General features: G+C 47.5%; 1 protein-coding gene and 1 long non-coding RNA gene across 2 annotated transcripts in view; one reads left to right on the top strand and one right to left on the bottom strand.

Annotated features, from left to right (window-relative positions):
* Positions 1–10,091: 10,091 nt before the first annotated feature.
* LOC130880592 (uncharacterized) lies at positions 10,092–16,650 on the bottom strand. Its single transcript, XR_009057613.1, has 3 exons — positions 16,222–16,650; positions 15,779–15,854; positions 10,092–10,753 (listed from the first exon to the last, which is right to left on the bottom strand). It is a non-coding gene; the product is annotated as an uncharacterized LOC130880592 (long non-coding RNA).
* Positions 16,651–16,890: 240 nt separating this feature from the next.
* Positions 16,891–20,530, top strand: part of Rgs10 (regulator of G protein signaling 10) — a 40,856-nt gene continuing 37,216 nt past the window's right edge. The window contains exon 1 of the mRNA XM_057778497.1: positions 16,891–16,989. Coding sequence (XP_057634480.1) covers positions 16,941–16,989 — 49 coding nt within the window. The 5' untranslated portion in view covers positions 16,891–16,940. The remainder of the gene's footprint in view (positions 16,990–20,530) is intronic.

Here is a 20,530-nt window from a genome sequence, read left to right on the forward strand (position 1 = left end):
TAGTCTGGAGTGGGGCAGGTTGGGCAGAGAGTTAGGGATGACCTTGACCTTGAGTATACTAGAGAAATGTTCTACTGTGGAGCTACATTCTTAGGAGACTGGCTCCATTTGGGGAAGAAAAGTTAAAAATCTCAGTATGTAGCCCAGAAATCATGATCATCCTGCTTTAGCCTCCCTAGAGCTGGGATTACAGGTGTGTGCCACCACACCACAGTGTTTAAATGCCTTGTTAAAATGAAATTTGCTTCCTTTTTTCTGCTGAAGTTGGGTTTATTCGAAAGACTTGAGCTAGGCTCTGCATTTTAATTAAGGTACTCTGTTTAGGCAAATTTGACTAAGAACCTAAATGTGAGAAAATTTAGGGATGAGAGTAAAGGGAACACCCCACTGAAAGGGGGAGCTGAGGAGATGGCTCAGTTGGTAAAGTGCTCTGCAAACAGGAAGACTTGTTGGAAGCCTGGCACCTACAGTGGGGGCAGAAACAGGCAGATCCTGAGACTTCACTGCTCAGCCAGTCTAGCTGAAATGGAGGGTTTAGGTTACAGTGAAAGGTGTCAGGAAATGGCGGCCGTCTGGTGAGGTGACACCATTGGTGGACACTTGCCATTAAGCTGATGACATGAGTTCCATCCCCAGCATTCATGTGGTAAAGAGAATTGACCTGTGCAGGTTATCCTCTAACCTCCACACATGCACCCACCCAGTTACATAGACACAACACAGTAAGTCAGTAAATCAGGTGCCCAGACTGTCCTTCAACTGTCGGGTTCAAGGGATCTTCCTGCTACATACAGTCTCTGGAATACCTGGGACTTCAGGTTTATACCACTCTGCTTGGTTTCATATGTCTTGAAGTTGTTTGGAAGTTTTCACAAAATGCTTCCAGCTAGTGCACTGGATAGCCAGGTGATCCTGTGCTGAAAGGAAGGGTCTCTGCTTACCTGTGGATTTCACTTTGACTTTTTTTCATTCTTTCCACTGAGAAAAGTTTTCCAAAATTTCTGGTCATTAACTGGCACTGTAGAATTGGGATATTTTAAAGATAGATCAGGTTTTAGTATATATATAGCCGGTAGATAACACAATGCTGCAAATCCCCACCCCTCCCCCCATTTTAAAGACATTAAATTTGAGTATACATATAAACAGAAATTCAAACTTATTTAGGCAAAATGGCACTAAGTAGCTGTGTGCGATATTCTGATAGTTGATAAGCGTACGTTCCAGATTTTCATAATAAACTGATTAAAAACTATAGCTAGACCAACTGGAGAGGTGACCCAGTGGTTACAAATGCTGGCTGCTCTTCCTGAGGACCAAGATTGATTCCTAGCACCCACATCACAGCTCATGGCCATCTGTAACTCCAGTTCCAAGGGATCTAAAGTCATCTTCTGGTCCCTGCAGGTACCAGGCACACACATGGTGCACATATACATGCATGCAAAACACCCACATACAGTAAAAAAATAGGACTGGGGAGATGGCTTGGTCCATAAACTTGATTTGTAAGCAACGAAGACATATCTGTGTTCAAGACAGAACGCATGAGAAAGGTTTGGGATGGTGACACCTACTTGTAATCCCAGTGCTGGAGGTGGGGAAACAGGCAGACCCTTGGGGCTCATTGACCAGTCAGCCTAGCCTAGTCTAATGAACTGAAGTCCCAATGAGAGACCATGTCTCAAAAAACAAGGTGAGCAGCTCCTGAGGAACATGTGCGTGTGTAAACACGCCCGTGTGCACACCAAGAGCTTCAGCTTCTATTCACTGCCCTTAAAGAGTCCCTGGGTGAGACTGCATGTTAGTGCCAGATAGTTTAGGGAGGGTTGCCTTTTAGAAAGAGGGGCTGCCAATACAGCAGAAAGGAGACATCCGAGCCAACCCATGAAAGTGACAGTTGGGACCCTTGAAATGGCACTTAAGTACAGCACAGACATCTAGAGAGTTCCTCAAGATCTGGGATAAGTTGGTTAGCAGGGGAGATGATTTTTGTTTCAAAGTTTGTACTTTGTTTTTTTCTGGAGATAGTTTTCACTTTTTTAAGGCATGGTCTCACTGTATAGCCCATCCTGTCTGGGAACTCACCTGTCTCAGCCTCTTTGGTGCTGGGCTTACAGATGTGCACCATCATATGAGAAAGTCTTAATTGTGAGACATGGGAGAGGGGTGATAAGCTTTGAAAGACCAGTCAGTCCTAGGAAAGAAGGCATTTCACAGTTAGTCTCCTTCTTGACATCCCCCATGGGATGCCACCATCAAACCAGTGTGTTAGTTAAAGTTGACTTGCCCTGCTGTTGTGAAGGCTCCATGTTTATCAAGGGCTTGCTGTGCTCTGTTCTTAGTTTGGTTGGGTCTTGAATGTGTACCCTGAATCTAGTGTTATCAAACAAAGGCTTTCTCTCTGACATATCTGGAGGTGACATGCATTTGCTCACAGATAATCTGCTGACTTACTGAAGTTAACTCTCAAGCAAATGCTCTTTTGACCTTAGGTCTGAGGGAGGGTTTATTATGCATATTAGACTAGTGACAGAATGCAAAATAAGAAACTCCAAAAGGGGGCTGGAGAGATGGCTCAGTGGTTAAGAGAATTAGCAGCTCTTCCAGAGGTACAGAGTTCAATTCCCAGCAACCACATCGTGGCTCACAGCCATCTATAATGGAATCTGATGCCCTCTTCTGGTATCTATGTGTACACGCATGTACGTGAGGATAGGGCATCAGATACATAAAATTAATAATACATAAAATTTTTAAAAAGCAACAAAAATAGATCTCTTTGTAGGGCGGGGAGGGTGGTACTGGGGATGAAACCCAGGGCACCTCTGTCTACCATTGAGCTATATCCCTAGTTCTATGAACCTGATGGATACTTAATATCTGCAGTATTTGAGGGTTAGGTTGGGGCAGGTTCTCATGCATGCTACCGAAGGTTCAACCACTGAGTGCACACCCCCAACTTACTGCCTTAGCAGGATTTCTTTGTACACATACAAGTGCATACACACATACACACAGGTGGTTCATCCTACTCTTGGATGAACACTCAGTTTAAAATGTCACATAGGGAAGTCCATATCGTGTGTATACAGCCCAGAATCTTCAAAAAGTGAATATGCTCATATCAATGGCAGTTGGATCAAGAAATATGACCTCAGGGCTTGAGGTCAGCAGTTAAGAATGCTTGCTTCTTGGGAAGCAGAAAAAGAAGATCTCCTAAGTAAATTGGGAGAGGGTTGAAGGGGATGGGAGAGGAAGGGAGGGGTGCAGAGGAAAAATGAGTGCTCAAAATCAATTAAAAATAAAAGGCAAAAAAAATGCTTGCTTTTCTACCAGGAGACCAGCACCACATGGGCTGGCCCAAAACCACCTGTAACTCCAGCTCTAGGGGGTGCCTCAGAGGGCACCTGCACACACGTGAATACACACACTTGTAAAATACACACTTTGTTTTAAAGAAATGCAACATTATTCTTCCCTAGACAGCCACTAGCCTGATCTGCATGACCACAGATGAGCTGGTCTTATTGTTTTTGTTTTAACTAGTAAGTGGAGTGGAACTATATGGTGTATTTCTACTTAATCCTGTGGGTCCCCTCTCTGCATTTTGCTGAGCTTTTCAGTGCTGGGTGAACGTACTACAATTTATCCATTTTACTCTGGGTTGAACCTTGGCTTTTAGAGGCTATCAGGATTCCCACCCCATCCCCCACTCTGACCCCTGAGACAGGGTTTCTTTGTGTATCCTTGGCTGTCCTGGAACTCGCTGTGTAGACCAGGCTGGCTTCGAACTCAGAGATCTGCCTGCCTCTGGAGCGCTGCAATTAAAAGCATGCACCACCACCACCTAGCAGGAATTTTTACCAATATCTTATAATAGTGTGTAAGAGTGTACACTTAGGACAGAAATTCTGTATTAGAATATGTGTTTAGTTAGGGTTACTGTTGCCCGATAGTTTTTCTTTCTTTCTTTTTCTTTTTTTTTCTTTTTTCTTTTTTTTATTTTTTGTTTGTTTTTTGTTTTTGTTTTTTTGAGACAGGGTTTCTCTGTAGCTTTGGAGCCTGTCTGTAGACCAGGCTGACCTCAAACTCATAAAGATCCACCTGCCTCTGCCTCCCGAGTGCGAGGATTAAAGGTGTGGGCCCCCACCGTCCAGAGTGGGTGGCGTCTTGAGGGTGACCCCTGATGTCTTCTGGCCGCCACACATTTACACGCATACACATTAAATTTTTCTCCAGTTACATTTTCAATTACTCCTTCATCCTTTGTTCATAAATTACTGTTTTTATTCTTTTCATCTTAGACATGTTTATTTTTGTCATGTGTGGGCACATACAAACCATGGTGCATGTACAGAAATATCAGAGGGCAACTGTGGGTTTGACTCTCTCTGCCATGTTGATCGCAGAGATGGAACGTAGGTTTCAGGCTTGGGAGAAATTGCCTTTAGTGCCGGGCCATCTCGTTGACCTAATGTAATGTTTTAATTTACAGCTCAATGTACACCTCCACCCCATATTTTTGGTTATGTTACCTCTAACCTGTCCTGACAATGAGGCTGTAATATTTTATATAGAAATAGGAAGCTCGGCCTTTCCTCTGCCATGTCATTCATTGTTTATAGCCCTTGCAATGATGGCTCTGTGGATCTAACTCTTTGCTTAATGGTGCTCTCCAGACTATAAATTCCACAGGAATAGTTTCTGTCAGAGTTTTAGTAACAAGAATAAAGAAAGGATGTGTACAAGATGTGGAAATCTAAACTTAAACGATTTTGAAATAATACAAATTTTTTTTGTATTCTGGGAACAGTGACCTAATTAACCACATTTTAAAAATTGTGTGGGAGAGAGAGGGGGAGAAAAAGGGAGAGGAGAGGAGAGGAGAGGAGAGGAGAGGAGAGGAGAGGAGAGGAGAGAGAGAGAGAGAGAGAGAGAGAGAGAGAGAGAGAGAGAGAGCTCACAGGTGCACATACTAAGACATTGAAGAATTAAACTCTGGTCATCAGGCCTGTGCACAAGTGTCTCTGCCTGCAAGGCCAGCCTGGTCTACAGACCGAGTTCCAGGACTGCCAGAGCTGTTTCACAGAGAAACTTTGTCATGAAAAACAACAACAACAACAAAAATCAATCCTTTATTTTGTGCATGTGTGGAACAAGCACCACGATGTCTGTCTATATGGAGGTCAGCGGAGCAAGCACCACGATGTCTATATGGAGGTCAGCGGAACAAGCACCACGATGTCTGTCTATATGGAGGTCAGCGGAACAAGCACCACGATGTCTATATGGAGGTCAGCGGACAGCTTTAGGGAGTCAGTCGTCTCCCTCCACCTTGTGGGCCCTGGGGATTGAACTCAGGTTGTCAAGTTTGGTAGCCATCACCTTTGCCAACTGAGTCATCTCCATGGCCCCCCAACTTCACTGTTTCGTACATGAAACTTTTACATATTTTTTTTCCTTGGGGGGGGCGGTGTTTCAAGACAGCGTTTTCTCTGAGTGGCCCTGACTGTCCTGGAACCCACTCTGTAAACCATGCTGGCCGCGAACTCAGAGATCCTCCTGTCTCTGCCTCCCCAGTGCTGGGATTAAAGGGGTGCGCCACCACCGCCCAGCTTCCATTCATTATCTACCTTTCAGTAACACACACTGACAACTTTACTGTGGGTATTAAAAGGATATAATGAGATGCCAAGTCTGGTGGCTCATACCTATAATCACAGGACCTAGGAAGCTCAGGCAGGAGGATTGCCCATGAGATCAGCATCGGCTACAGAGTGAGTCCAGGCTAGCCTGGGCTGCAGAGTGAAATCCTGTCTCAAAACAACCATTTTAATGAAAGTATTGGCAAGAATGTGGAAAACTTGGAATTCTTGTAAACGTTTAGCGGGATATAAAATAACAGAGCAACCATGGATGGCAGAATGGAGGCTTCTCAAAACTGTGAAACAGAATTGTCACGTCCCCCCGCCCCGGGTGTATATCCAGAAGGATTGAGAGCAGATTCTTAGTGGTTTGTGTCTAGTTTGTAGCAGCTTTATTCACAATCACCAGAGGTGGGAGAAGCGGCAATGTTCACACACAGACGAGTGGAAAAAACAAAATGTGAGCCGGGCGGTGGTGGCGCACGCCTTTAATCCCAGCACTTGGGAGGCAGAGGCAGGCGGATCTCTGTGAGTTCGAGACCAGCCTGGTCTACAAGAGCTAGTTCCAGGACAGGCTCCAAAACCACAGAGAAACCCTGTCTCGAAAAACCAAAAAAAAAAGAAAAGAAAAGAAAAAACAAAATGTGCTCTACACACACAATGGAACACCGCTCGGCCTTCAATTGAAACTAAAATGGCCGATTGTGCCCCTGTGATCCCATAACTCGGGAGGCTAAGGCAAGGAGGATCGTTTTGTTTCTTGGCATTGATTGTTGTTTTGTTGTTGTTTTTGTTTGGAGACAGGGTTTCTCTGTGTAGCCCTCCCTATCCTGGAACTGACTGTAGACCAGGCTGGCTGCGAACTCACAGAGACCCGCCTGCCTTTGCCTCTTGAGTGCTAGAATTAAAGGTGTGCACTACCACCGCCCGGTAGCAAGGGGACCTTAACTTGGCAGTCAGCCTGGGCTACATATTGAGACCTTGTCTTATAAAAGTGGGAAAGAAGAGATGGAAGCAAAGAATGGCAGGAGGGGGGCATGAAGCTGAAGGCTCCTGCCCTGCAAGGAGCCATGAAAACGTTTTGCTAAGTGAAGTAAGCTAGATTGTTTACACTATTAATTAAGGCTGTCAAATTAAAAAAAAAGAAAACAAATTATAGTGTTAGAGGTGAAAAGAGTGGGGAGTGAATAGTTAATAGGTAGAACATCAGCTTGACAAGATAGAAAATTCTGGAGAATGCTTTTGCAGAAGGTGGGGGCATTCTTTTTTAGTTGACAAGCAGTATTCTGTTATATCCATACACCAGGGTTGTTCCTTCCAGTCACTGATGGGCGTCTGGTGTTTCCAATGAGTGCTGTTTCAAATAGCTGTGGACATTTTGCACTAGGCTCCTACGTACACCTCCGATGAAAATTTTTGTTATTTTTTTTTTTTATTTTGTGAGCGTGAGTTGAGTGTGTGTATGTCTGCCTGTGCGCACGTGGCACAGTGTGTGGAGGTCTGAGGACAACTTTCAGGAGGTGGTTCTCTCCTACCATGTGAGTCCCAGGGACTGAACTCAGGTCGTTCAGGCTTGGCAGCAAGCGCCTTTACATGCTGAGCCATCTTGCTGGCCATATGTTTCCACTTTTCTGTGGAGTGTTTGGATTAAACAACATATGTTTAACTGTTTTTTTTTTTTTTTTTAAAAAGGTTATCTCATGTACCCCAGGCTGGCCTCAAATTCACTGTAGCTGAGGATGGCCTTGAATTTCTGATCCTCCTGCTTCTGCTGCCTGAGTGCTTGGATGACAACCACACCCCCTGCATGTGGCTCACGTGCTGGGGACTGGACCCAGAGCAAACACTGCTAAATGAGCTGCATCCATCCCCCAGTGTTTCAAGCCAGGTTGTTGTGATATAGCCCAGGGTGGTCTGGAATTCCTGCCCCTCCAGCCTCTGCCTGCCCACGGGCCCCAAGCCCAAGCACTTGTCCCCTAATATGTCTGTTCCTTAGGTGGCTGGGAGAGGCTCAAGGCCTGCTGACACAGCCCTCTCTCCTGTCTATCCGAGATGCTAATCTTTGCCTGCTCTGGCTTCCTGCTTCCTGCAGTCTCTGCTCTCCAGGCAGGAGCTCTCTGTGCTCTGCGGGGCACTAGGTTGTGTTTCCCGGAGCATCTCTGGCATTCAGGTCCTTCCTCCTGTTATGGCAACTGCTGCTCCTCGGCCCACTCTCAATTGGTTATGCGCTCCCTGTTCTCAGGTGTTCATCTTCTAGCTCCTCTCGGCCATTTCAGTGGCCTTTGGGAGGAAGGAGAGCTGTGTCCTTTCTTTTGATCCGCCAGTGTTAAGTGGACTGTTTCCCATATCAGACACCTTTGCCACTGCTGGGACAACATGAAGAAAGCAGAGCCACTGAGCCCTGTTCAAGGGAGCTCAAGGGCAGGGCCAGCAAGGAACAGAACCTGTAAATTATACTGTGTTAGGATGGACCTACTGTAAGACAGGTAGCAAGAATAGAGAAAAAGGAGGCATGAAAGGGCTTGCTTGCTTGCTGTTTAGAGACAGGGTCTCCTGTAGCTCAGGCTGGCCTCAAATTCAAGGTAGCCAAGGATGACCTTGAACTTCTGATCCTTCTTCCAGCACCTTCTCCAGGATTACAGGCGAGCGCCGAAAAGTCTAGTTATGCACCACTAGGGCTTAAATCCAGGCATCCTAGGCAAACAGTCTACCTACTTACCCTCATCTGTAGTCCTGGCTCTGCCATCTTGAACATGATTTGTGGGGACCTGTAAGAGGAGAGAGAGGACCTGCGGAAATGACCCTGAGCCACATTGGTATTGAGAGTGCTCTGGATACATGGCAGCGGGAACTGGGCACAGGCAGGGCACAGGCAGAGACATCAGGGGAGTCCCGAGGAGGTGAACTGGTCACCGGGAGCCCCACAGGTCTCTATGTAACCTGCGACTTCCTCTCAGGGTGACACGAAGCAGTGTCAGACAGAGGGTTGTCATGGAAGACTTCCCTGGATGGAGCAGTCCCTTCAGGCTAGCTCTACATCAGCCCACAGCGAAGAGGGAAGAAGGGCTTTATCTGGGCGGAAACAGTGGCTTGGACGGAAAAGGAAAGCAAGAAACGTCAAATTCCAGATTTTATAGGATTATCGGACAGAATAGAAACAAGATTGGAACAATGGCTGGCAGATACTTGTCTGAGTGGCTGATGAGGTACTGTTACTTTAGCTGGAAGAAAGCAGGTGTGGGAAGGAAGAAATTTGTTCCAGAAACATTGCATCTGAAATGTCTTACTAGGGCTGCCCAAGGAGAAGCTGAGGAGGCAGGTGGGGCGGAAGAGACACGTGTGAGCACTCAGGTGGGGCTGAAGAGACAAGTGTGAGCACTCCAGATCTGCAGAGCACACTTGCTATGAACTCTGGGTAACCATGGCATGTCAGTGTGGGCTTCCCCACAGGAGCACAGAAGCCTCTGCGGTGTGGGAGGCTACCCACATGCAGGTCTGGGAGCATAGGAAAGCTCTGTTTAATTTTGCTATAAACCTAAAAATTCTCCACGAAATAAAGCTGATTTTTGTTTTTAAAAAAGAAAATGCTGTTCAGAGCCACGAAGCTTGATGGAATAGCAAAGAGAATAATACACAGAAGGCAGCTCCGAGGGTCAGGCCCAGCAGCAGAGGAGGGATAGGTCACTATGGGTATGCATCACTAGGGATTAAATCCAGGCATCCTAGGCAAACGGTTTACCCACAAGTGTATGCAAGCAGGTAAAGGCTAGGAGCAACGGGGGTCAGAGGAAGGGGCCAGTCCTGGAAAGCGGTGCCCCTCAACAGACTCAAATGTCGACAGACGGGGGGAGGGCCGACTGTCAATCTTCTGGGTGGTAGAGATAGGAAATGGACTAGGGAGGGTTAGGAGACTAGGAGAAGAGGGACCAGGCACGCTGAGAGAGGGTTAGTTCACCTCAGGTATTTTCTTAAAAATGCTGTGATGAAGTTGGGCAATAGAATAAATGGAGAAGTGAGGAATTTTTAAAAATTGCTTTGAAGACCTGTTTCCCTATGTAGCGCAGGCTGGCCTTGAACTCATAATCCTCTTGCCTCAGCATCCCCATTGCTAGGATTACAGACACACAACACTACTGCATTAGAAAGAGAAGTTTATTATTTACTTATTTAATAAAAAATATTTAATTGGGAGCTACAGAGTTGGTACAGTGGTTAAGAGAGTATACTACCCTCGAAGAGGATCCAAGTTCAGTTTCCAGAACCCACACTGGGTGGCTCACTACTGCCTGTAACTAGCTCTGGGGGATTGGACACCCCCTCTGCCCTCCTCCCACACACCTACATTCTCATACACCCTCCAATAGGAGGCACACACATACAGCTGACATTTGTGCCCTGAGAGCCCCAGTTTCTGACTTCCGCACAGCCCCAACCCCAGGCGGCCACGGTTCTCCCTGGAGGCTCTACAAATGCTGCTGCCTTGGGTCCCCCTGCAGGGCGAACCCACAGCATTTATCGCTCTGTGTCTGGCCTCTCTCAGTCCAATGTCCTTCAAGTTTGCCCAATGTGTCGGGAACAGCAGTATCTCCTTTCCTTCTTGGGACTGTTTTGCTTTTGAAATTGGAAAAATACAAGCCTAGTTACAAGCTGATAGAATTAATAGGTCTTATATCTTATTTTTTCATGAGACAGAATCTCACTGTAGCCTAGCCTAACCTAGAACTCACACTGTAATCCAGGTTGGCCTCAAACCTCTTGGTCACCCTCTTAAATGGCCTGTCTACTGCTGGGATTATAGACAGGAGCCACCACGCCCTGCCAGTCTGCCGATGCCCCTGAAACGCTGTCCAGAATCTTCAGTTTTCTCTCTGTGGATGCGACTGGAGGAGGGTGCTCGCGGTAGCTCAGGGAAGGTGCTCCCAACATGGTCAGTAACGAAACTAGGTTCTGCAGCTGTCCGGCCTTCAGCTTCCTGATTGGCAACCCTAGATGCTGGCCTCCAAGGATCTCTGAGCTGTGGCATGCCAGGAACGCGTGGGGTGACGTTCAAGGGAGATCAAAGCTGGGAAGAGCAGACGCTGTCTGCCTGATCCTTCCACGGGAAACTGAGTTTTAAGAAAGGAAAAAGAAACAGCGCTGTAAAAGTGACAACCCTGAAGAGGATGGGGGACCTGAGCAAACTGTAATGATATATGTGTACAAAAATGTCATAAGAAAACCACCAAATTACTTAACGTTTATACAATATATTACTTTGAACACTCACTAAAAATGAAGCAAACTTTTATAAAAACAAAGTCTTACATATTTGTATCCTTAAACTCAAATGGAGTTTTGAGCCAGGTTCTGATTTCTGATTTCTGACTCTCTGGTCTGAAAGTGTGTATCATCACTAGGGAGGCAGAGGCAGGTGGATTCCTGTGAGTTAGAGGTTAGCCTGGTCTACAGAGTGAGTTCCAGGACAGCCAGGGCTACACAATGAGACTCTGTCTCAAAAAATCTAAACCAAACCAAAACAAAAAATATGGTGTATGAACTGTAGCCATCTTGAAAAAACATGAATACATATAATAATGAAAATATAAGTCACCCAAAAGCCTATTTTCCAAAGATAAATTTTAGTAATATTTAGTGTGGTTAACTGTTAGCTTTGTGCTCATAAACATGGACCTCATCCATTCAAAAAACTGAGGGCTTACTCTACCAACTGAGCTCTCCCCAGTTAGGATCATCAAACTTTAATTAATTAATTAATTTGTTTATGTAATGGTTGCTCATGTGCCATGGTCGAGAGCTGACTTTACCACCTGAGCTATCATCTATCTATCTATCTATCTATCTATCTATCTATCTATCTATCTACCTACCTATCATCTATCTATCTATCATCAATCATCTATCTATCTATCTATCTATCTATCTATCTATCTATCTATCTATCTATCTATCATCTAGCTATCTATCATCTATCTATCTATCTATCTATCTATCTATCTATCTTCTATCTATCATCTATCTACCTACCTATCATCTATCTATCTATCTATCTATCTATCTATCTATCTATCTATCATCTATCTGTCTATCTACCTACCTATCATCTATCTATCTATCTATCTACCTATCATCTATCTATCTATCTATCTATCTATCTATCTATCTATCATCTATCTACCTATCATCTATCTATCTATCTATCTATCTATCTATCTATCTATCATCTATCTGTCTATCTAGCTATCTATCTACCTATCATCTACCTATCATCTATCTATCTATCTATCTATCTATCTATCTATCTATCTATCTATCTATCTATCGTGTATGTGCATGGTTGTACACATGGTGTATGTGTATGGAGGTCCGAGGACAACTTGCAGGGCTGAGTTCTCGCCTTCCACTCTGCGGATCTGGGGGGATTCTATTTTCCTGTGAGAGTTTTGATAAAAGTCTGCTCATACACTGCCGCATGCGCTTCATTTGGTCTTTTTTGTGGTTGGTGGTGGTTTTTCCAGCCGACTCCCACTAATCTAGGCTGTCCTCAGACTCACCGTGTGATCAACAATGACCTTGAGTTTCTGAGGTGCCGCCTCCACCTCCTGAATGCTAGAATTAAAGTCAGCAGCTACCACACCCAGCTTTTGTGTTGCTGGCGTGGAATCCAGGCTTCCTGCATGCCAGGCAAGTGCTCTACCAACTGCATCCCATTGCCTGCTAGCACATGGGCTAAACAGTCTGTCATAGGAGTGTGTGATAGCTTGGTAGTTTCCTGAGTGGGCATTTTTAGCTACCATAAATAACACCGAAAAGAGCCATGCCATGATACATGTAAACAATTGCACTGATTATTCTACTTTTTGGCGGAAGTGACTGGTTGTCAAATCACCCACTGGCTCAATGGATGTAAACACTTCAGACTCTCCACACAATGCCAGATAGCATTTAGCCATTCCTGCCTCCCTGACCAGCTAACTGAGTAGCTGGAAGGACTTGCCCCCGCACGGCTTTATGTCTTTTTTTTTTTTTTTTTTTTGGTTTTTCGAGACAGGGTTTCTCTGTGGCTTTGGAGCCTGTCCTGGAACTAGCTCTTGTAGACCAGGCTGGTCTCGAACTCACAGAGATCCGCCTGCCTCTGCCTCCCGAGTGCTGGGATTAAAGGCGTGCGCCACCACCGCCCGGCGGCTTTATGTCTTGTAAGAATTACTTTTAGTAATTATTCCTTGTGCGTACCTCACTGTTAGTACCATGCCAACTTCCTCTAATTAAAAAAAAAATTCAGGGCCAAGATCTAGCTCAGTGGTAGAGGGTTTGTCTAGCACGTGCCAGGCTCCAGGTTTCATCCCCAGCACCACACATCAGCAGAGCAAACACTCCCCAGACCCTTCTGACTGTGTGTAGGCTGAAGTTTACTATTTATGGAAGCAGCGTGCGGCGGGACCACGGGTAACTTGGATTCCAGTGATTTCTTTGTGCGCCTACGTGTGCTAGGCACCATGCCAGGTGCTTTTTTTTGTTTATTACTGCTGCAACCACACCTTCAGAACGTAGGTGCTATCCTGTCCCATATCCCTGTGACATGCTGAGGAGAGAGTGCTGATCAGTTTGCATGGTGAAGGCAGGTACCAGGTCATTTGGCATGAAACCTAGCATGAATCTATTTGTGTACTTAACCCTACTTCAAAGGAATTAAGTGGATCTGATCTATATACACACATATATAGTAAACATCACATGATATATGTCTATATGAAATATACACATAATGTATGTACATGTATCACATGTGATTATATGTATATAATGTATGTCATAAGATGGAGACTAACATTCACAGCTTACCAGCTTTTTTTTTTTTTAGACATAGTTTCATGTAGTATAGGCTGGCTTTAAACTCACTGTGTAGCCAAGGACAATCTTAAGTTTCAGATCCTTCTGCCTCCCCCTGAGTGCTAGTGTTACAAGTGTACACCATCATACCCTGTTCTCCTTAGTGCTGGAGCGAACCCCATGGCTTGGTGGGTTTGCCTAGCAACTGAACAACATCAGCAACCAGGTCTACCAAAGTCTTATTACATTTATTTATTTGTTTAGCTATTTTTACTTTCCCTTATGTGTATGGATGTTTTCCTTGCACACACGTGTATATCCCCCACACATGCCATTTGGCTCCTCTGGAGCTGGTTGAGAGTCACCATGTGGGTCCTGGGAATTGAATGCAGGTCCCCTGCAAGAGCAACAAGTCCCTTGATCACTGAACCATCTCTCCAGCCCCCCCATTCACTTATTTTAGTCTATAAGTGCTTAACAGTGTACATATTGGGCTGGGCAAGGTGGCTCACGCCTTTAATCGCAGCACTAGGGAGGTAGAGGCAGGTGAATCTCTGTGAGTTTCAAGGCTAGCCTGATCTACACAGTGAGTTCCAGGGCAGTCAGGGCTACATAGGGAGACCCTGTCTCAACAAAACAAAACGTTGAACCATGGCGTGAACGTGGAGGTCAGAGGACAACTTGCAGGAGTTGGTTCTTTCCACCGTGTGAGCACCTGCTGAACCGTCTCACCCGTCCCCTACTAAGGTTTTAAAATTCCTGGGTGAGCCACGCTGGCCTATAAAGCTCAGCTCTCTGAAATCCCAATCTACCTGAAGAACTCCAGAACCGCTGCTTCTGGTCTGTGTGATAGGTGGTCCTTTATCTAAAGGTAAAGCCAGCAGGGGGAGGAATGGTGCCTGACCTATTTGCCTTCTTGGTCAATCAGCTGCCGTGGTTTCTTTAGAAAGCTTGACTGAGAGGAGCAGCAGAGGGGGGCAAGACTTGGAGGAGTGATCCCTGTTGGAAGGGGAGCGTCTTCAGTTAGGAGTCTGATTGTGTCCATAAACCACCTGTGTGCTCACTGGGACTCAGCTCTGACAGCTTGAGGTGGCTTACTTTTTTTTTTTATTCTGCTTGTTTTTGAATCTCTATGTAGATCAGTCTGACCTCAAACTCACAGAGATCCAACAGCCTCTGCCTCAAGTGCTGGCATTAAAGGTGTGGGCCACCATAGGCATGCTACTTTTGGTCTCTGTGACATGTGAACACTGGCTCTTGGATCTACATATATGAGTGTTTTGTCTGCGTGTGTGTATGCGTACCTTATGTGTACCTGGTGCTCGAAGAAGGCAGAGGAGGACATCAGATCTCCTGCATCTAGAGTTTCTGATGGCTGTGACCTGTCATGTGGGTGCTGGGGATTAAACCCTGATCTTTAACCCCTGATCTTTAACCCCGAGCTCCTCTCCAGACCCGGGCAGCAGTGTCGTCAGTCTCAAAACAAAAACAAGCAAACAACAACAAAAGAAAAGGAAACTGTTTACAAACTTGTACGTTCGTCTTTTGACAAGCTTGCAGGACAGAGGAAGGGGGTCTGAGCAGCTCGCCTTTCCCATTATCCCCCCCATTGTCTGGGAAGCATGAAGCTCTTAGCTCAGCGGGGCCTTAAAGCATATCCTAAGCCACACCAGGACTGTTGAGGGCATGGTGGGGTGGACCTGGCTCCTAGTGTTGGGTTTGGCTGGCTGTGTCTAGCTTCTACTCCATTGTGTTAGTTTCCTTGTTTCCTGTGTTAGTTTAGGCGTATTTGTGATTAGCCTTTGGGGAAACTTTCAATGGAGGTTCGTCTGGAAAATTCTGCTACTCTTCTAAGAAGGCAATGGTCTTATTGAGATAGTTAAACTCTCTACCTATCTCTCTGTCTGTCTATCTATCTGTCTATCTGTCTATCTATCTATCTATCTATCTATCTATCTATCTATCTATCTACCTACCTACCTACCTACCTACCTACCTACCTACCTACCTATCATCTCTTTGTCGACTCTATGTAGCCCTGGCTGTCAGGGAACTTGCTATGTAGACCAGCTATCCTCTAATTCAAAGAAATCCTCCTGCTTTGCCTTCGGAGTCCTGGAACTGCTGGGATTAAAGGAATGCACCGCCACGCCTGTCGGTTTAGGTTCAGCTCTAACAGAGTGCTTGCATATTACTGAAGAGCGATTTCAATGGCCGGGAAGCCTGTCCCGGGAGTGCGCCAACAGCAGCCGGAAACACCCAGAAATCCCCGCTTGGAAGCTAGACTCTCTGATAGTGCTCACCTGCAAGACGCAGCTGAAGACCTCGGCAGCCTTCAGGGGAGCGAACATCCTCTTTGGGTAGCACAAACGGCTGTGTCTGGAAATGATGGAGAGGAAAAGGGTAGGGAGACGAACCACAGAGGACCAGAGCTGAGATGGCGTTCGGACTGCAGGGTGGACAAAAAGAGAGGAAAATAGAGCAATATGGGAAGCTCAGAATAGAAGATATAAAGGAAAGTGCCAACTAGTGAAAATCCTGCGAAAGAACGCGCGGTGGTGGTGGGGGGGGGGGGGGGGACGGACGGACTGGGGAGAATGGTTTAGAAAAATAGCAATTAGCACAGCTAAAAATAAAGACCAATTTCGAGACAAAGCCAGATCCACAAGGAGAAAAATAAAACTCGCCAGAAAAACAATTCCTTGCGAATCAAATGCTCAAGAAAATGGGGCTAATGACACCCCACCTCTTGGGCTGTTCTGTAGAAGAAACGAGAAGCTAGATGAGCGTGGAGCGCGGCGCTGAGCAGGTGACAGGCACCAGGAGAGGAGCGATAAGCCTGGCGCTGGGACCAACAGGATTCCCGTAGTTGAGCGTAAAGGTTCTCCTGAGACTGTTCCCAAGTGTCGTCCAAGTTAAAAATGTGCCGGCGCGCTCCGATACGCGCTGGAATCGCAGAGGCTCAGGCAGCGTTCTCCGAGGTCTGTCTGTTCCAGACACTCGAAGCCGGGGCACAAGGCGTGGCGTGGGCCGGAGTGGGCTCCCACAGCTTGGCTCACGGTTCTGGTGACGCCTCCCTGGCATCCACGGCGTGAGCAGGCCGCGCACCCACGGACTCGGAGTCGGGTAGACCCGGGGGCGGGATGGGGGGTGGCGATCCTGGGAGGTGACTCTGTCGGGCCTGGCAGGGACAAGAAATGCTGTGCTTCTCCCAGGCCGCGAGGGGAGGGACCGGGATGTGCGCGGGAGCTGAGGGTCACCCGAGGCCACCGCGCCCTACCCTGCGCGGGGAGCTGGGGGCTGGACTCAGTGCCCACGGGCGCGGGTGGGCAGGGAGAGCGGCGGGGAGGAGGCGGCGGGCGGGGCCTGGAGGGGCGGCGTCGCGCGGGCTCCTCCTCCTCTTTACCCTCTTCGGGCTCAGCAGCCGAACCGCCCGGCTGCTCCGTCCTCCGGGAGCCCGCGGCGATGTTCACCCGCGCCGTGAGCCGACTTAGCAGGAAGCGGCCGCCGTCTGGTAAGCGGCTGTGAGCGCTGGGGCGCGGGAAGGGTCGGGTCTTGGGGTCTCCTGGCGCGGCTTGCCGTGCCGCCCGGACAGCAGCCGCGCTCCTCCCCACTCGCTCTGTCCCAGCCACGGCGGGAGCGCAGAGCCGGGGAGCCGCCCCGGGAGGAAGTTAGGCTTGAAGCTGGAGCTACAGCAGCTTTCTTTCTTTTTTTTCTTCTGAAGAAGATCTTGGAGGCACGGGAGACACAGAACAGCCTCACACTCCGAGGCAGCGTGGGAGCCAGGCTCCCCTCCTGTGTGCAGCCTCCACCGCGGGTCGAGGTGGGAAGGATGCTCCACCGGACCTCTGCATCCCCCGGAGCGGCCCGGCCCCGCGGCGCCAAAAAGTGGAGTCCCAAGGTGGTTGCACCCCAGGGCGGGGGAGGTACTTGTGTGACACGGCGGAAGGGTCACTTTGACTTTACGCCTTGGACTAACCCGACCCACAGTTTGGGGCAAGTTGGCAAGACAAAGAACCCACAGCGCAGAAATGGTGATTCGAATCTTGTCATCCTTTTTGTTCATAACACCTAACACTTTGATGGCTTATGTTGTGGCCAGGAGCTGTGTTGATGTCTTCTCTGCTTTCCTCCTGTCTTCACTCTTAGAATAGCCGCGTCGGAGGGGTGGGGTCCTGAAGCCAGGGTGTTGGGTAACCTGGGCCACACTTAGTTGGTGGATCTTTCAAACTTACGCTTGTTTGCTTGCTTGACTTTGGTTCGGAGTTCACCGGCTTGCTTCCCTGTCGCCCTGAGATTCATTACGTGTCAGCCGGTTTCCTCTTTACCCCTAAACGTCAACTGTGGTTAAGCGACTGCAGTCAGACAGACTGAATCCCACGGCGGTGGCTCACCAGCTGTGTAACTTCTTTGTGAGGCATCGGGTTGTGCAAAGTGGAGCTCTAAGTGCTTAATTGGAGCCTGCCCTCCACCCGTCAACTCATGCAAATCATTTCATTAAATATTTAAGACGACCCTACACAAGTCAGATTTCATGGAATTATTTGTAGAGTTTGCACTGCTGCCTAACATGAATGAAAGTGTTCCGTTAGTGCTGCCCGCATGGTCGGATTCCCTTGAGCGTGGATGGCTGACACATGCCACGGGACGGTGTTCAGGTTCTAGGCACTGGGGTTGAACTTCTGATTCCAACCCTGACTCCCTCATTCAGAGACGCTGAATAATGAATGTCCTTGGACCTCTCTGTGTTACAGACCTGTGCGGGTGCTGCCTCAGTGTGGCTCACAAGAGCCAGTTGCTAAATAGTCAGGATATCTGGGAACTGGTTGCTAAGTCATAGGTGGGCTGAAGTTAACTGTGGTGGGACAAAACATGTCAGGCATCCAGACTTGATGAACCTCTGTATAGTAGATTTCAGAGAGCTGTGGACTTAACTACACACTTAATTTTTAAAAATTTTAAATTACATTTATCGTGTGTGTCTCTGTCTGTCTGTCTGTCTGTCTGCATGCCACAGCTTGCAGTGGAAATCAGAGGACAACCTGTGGAAATCAGTTCTCTCCCTTCTACAGTGCAGGTCCCAGTAATCAAACTCAGGCCATTAGGCTTAGATACAGACATATTTATTTACCCACTGAGCCATTTTTGCTGGCCCTTAACTACAGACTCTAATTCCAATAAATATGTGTTCAAATTACTAACGGGTAGGGCCAGCAGTAAACATGAGGAGCTCCAGATGCAATGCTGGATATGATAAAGGTGTAGGAGTGACTAGCTTTCCTTTCTTTCTCTGTCATGCTCTACAGAGCAGTGGCGAATAGCCCGCTTGTGGCTTTGAATTCAGTTTGGCCCGAATATAATACAAACAGAACCCTGAATCATGACGGACACATGGATTTGGGATACTTTTGCATATGGCCACCCTGCATTCCCAAACTGGAGCGCAGCTTTAGAAACAATGTAGCAATGTACCTGTTCCAGGGCCACAGACCTGACCGCTGGTGTTGCTTGCCCACCGCTGTGGGAAAGGCCAGAAGTTAAACTGTAGGGGTTGGTGTTGCACACAGAGGCAAGTGGTCTGCCCCAGAGTGACATCCCACCTGACCTTTGCTTTTAAAGAGTTTTCCTAAAATATCCAACTCGGACCCCACTGAAGTTGGATGCACCCGGAAGAGTCTGGACTTGGAGTTTGACGGCAAGCCTGTCTCCTCCAGAGAATTTTATGTGTGACCAAAGAGCTAAGTCTTATCAAAGACGGTATCCATAAGCTGAGGGCTGGAAGCTCCGCCCATTTCTAAGGTTCATACTTGGAGGCCCTTTGCCTCATTTCTGAGGTCTCTCAAAGTATGTTTTGCCTACCAGGTGGGGGAAGTGGGGCCTTGATAAAAGTCAGACCCCAGTTCAATCTTGGGGATCAAAGAAGAGCAGGAAAAATCAGCTGCATTTTCAGCCAAGTACCCCAGTGGATCTTATGCTGAAGTGTGAGGACTTCTCAGAGGGTCCTGTTCCCTACTCACAACTGCATTGCTAATAACCGACAAGATCCTACCTCAGAACCAAAGTAAAAGCCACACCCTACAGCCAGCTAGCTTCGTGGCCTGTCAGAGTTCTTTTTACATTATCTCATTAAACCCTGGGAACATTTCAGAGTTATTGTTGGGCTTAAGTTTTTATTTGAAGGTGACAATCCGCACAGAAATTTAACGTATTTGTTTTTAACAACTCAACAGTGGAGTGTCTCAGTTGTTGGGCAAACTTAGTTTTGTAGGAACTCATGGGCTGGGCCTTGGGGCTGGGGGAGAGCAAGGCTAGTCTGCAAGCATGAAAAGGATACGATAAGATGCTCTTCTTGTCTAGATGGCATCAGCTCAGCCTGCTTGGGTCCCAGCAAGAGCAGCGGGCAGACAAGATGGGTGGGCAGGAGGTGCAATGTGGCTTCAGGAGCAGCCGCTTCTCCATATTTTGTTTGTCCTCTTTCCTCAGAAGAGGAGACTTAGATGCAGTGCCCAGGCAGGGTCTGGGGCGGCTGTTTCCAAAGCTTTCATGGCGAACCAGACACTTCCCTCCTTGAGCTGAGTGATCCCCCTTGGCCTTCTCATGCTGTGTTCTAAGAACTTGTTTATACTGTACTAAATATATTCTGGTCGCTTCTGCTTCCCCCAGATAGCTGTCCTCTGTGGCAGCCTGGGGGTGGCAGTCAGACAAGAGGGGCCTCAGACAGGCAGTAGCAGCAGCCCCTTGATAAGGGCTGTCAGGAGGCGTCCACCATGTGAAACAGCCCCTGCAGACTTCCAGGGACAAATTTCTCTTCGAATCTGATTCCCATCTCTTGAGGGCCATGTCTTGTGCCCGGGCTGCCTTGTTGCCTCCCCCCGGGCTGTTCTTATCAACCATCCTCCCACTCCTCACACTACCCATAGAGACATTGGGTATTCCTACCTCCTGAGGGTGTCCTTCCTCTAAGCCTGATTGATCCTTGGCACCCGACAGTAGCTTTTCTTGGAAGAAGGAAAGTTGGGTCTCCAGGCGTTCATTTCCAGTGGAGCAGACAAGAT

The sequence above is a fragment of the Chionomys nivalis genome, chromosome 8 (assembly GCF_950005125.1).
Source record: "Chionomys nivalis chromosome 8, mChiNiv1.1, whole genome shotgun sequence".
NCBI lineage: Eukaryota > Metazoa > Chordata > Mammalia > Rodentia > Cricetidae > Chionomys > Chionomys nivalis.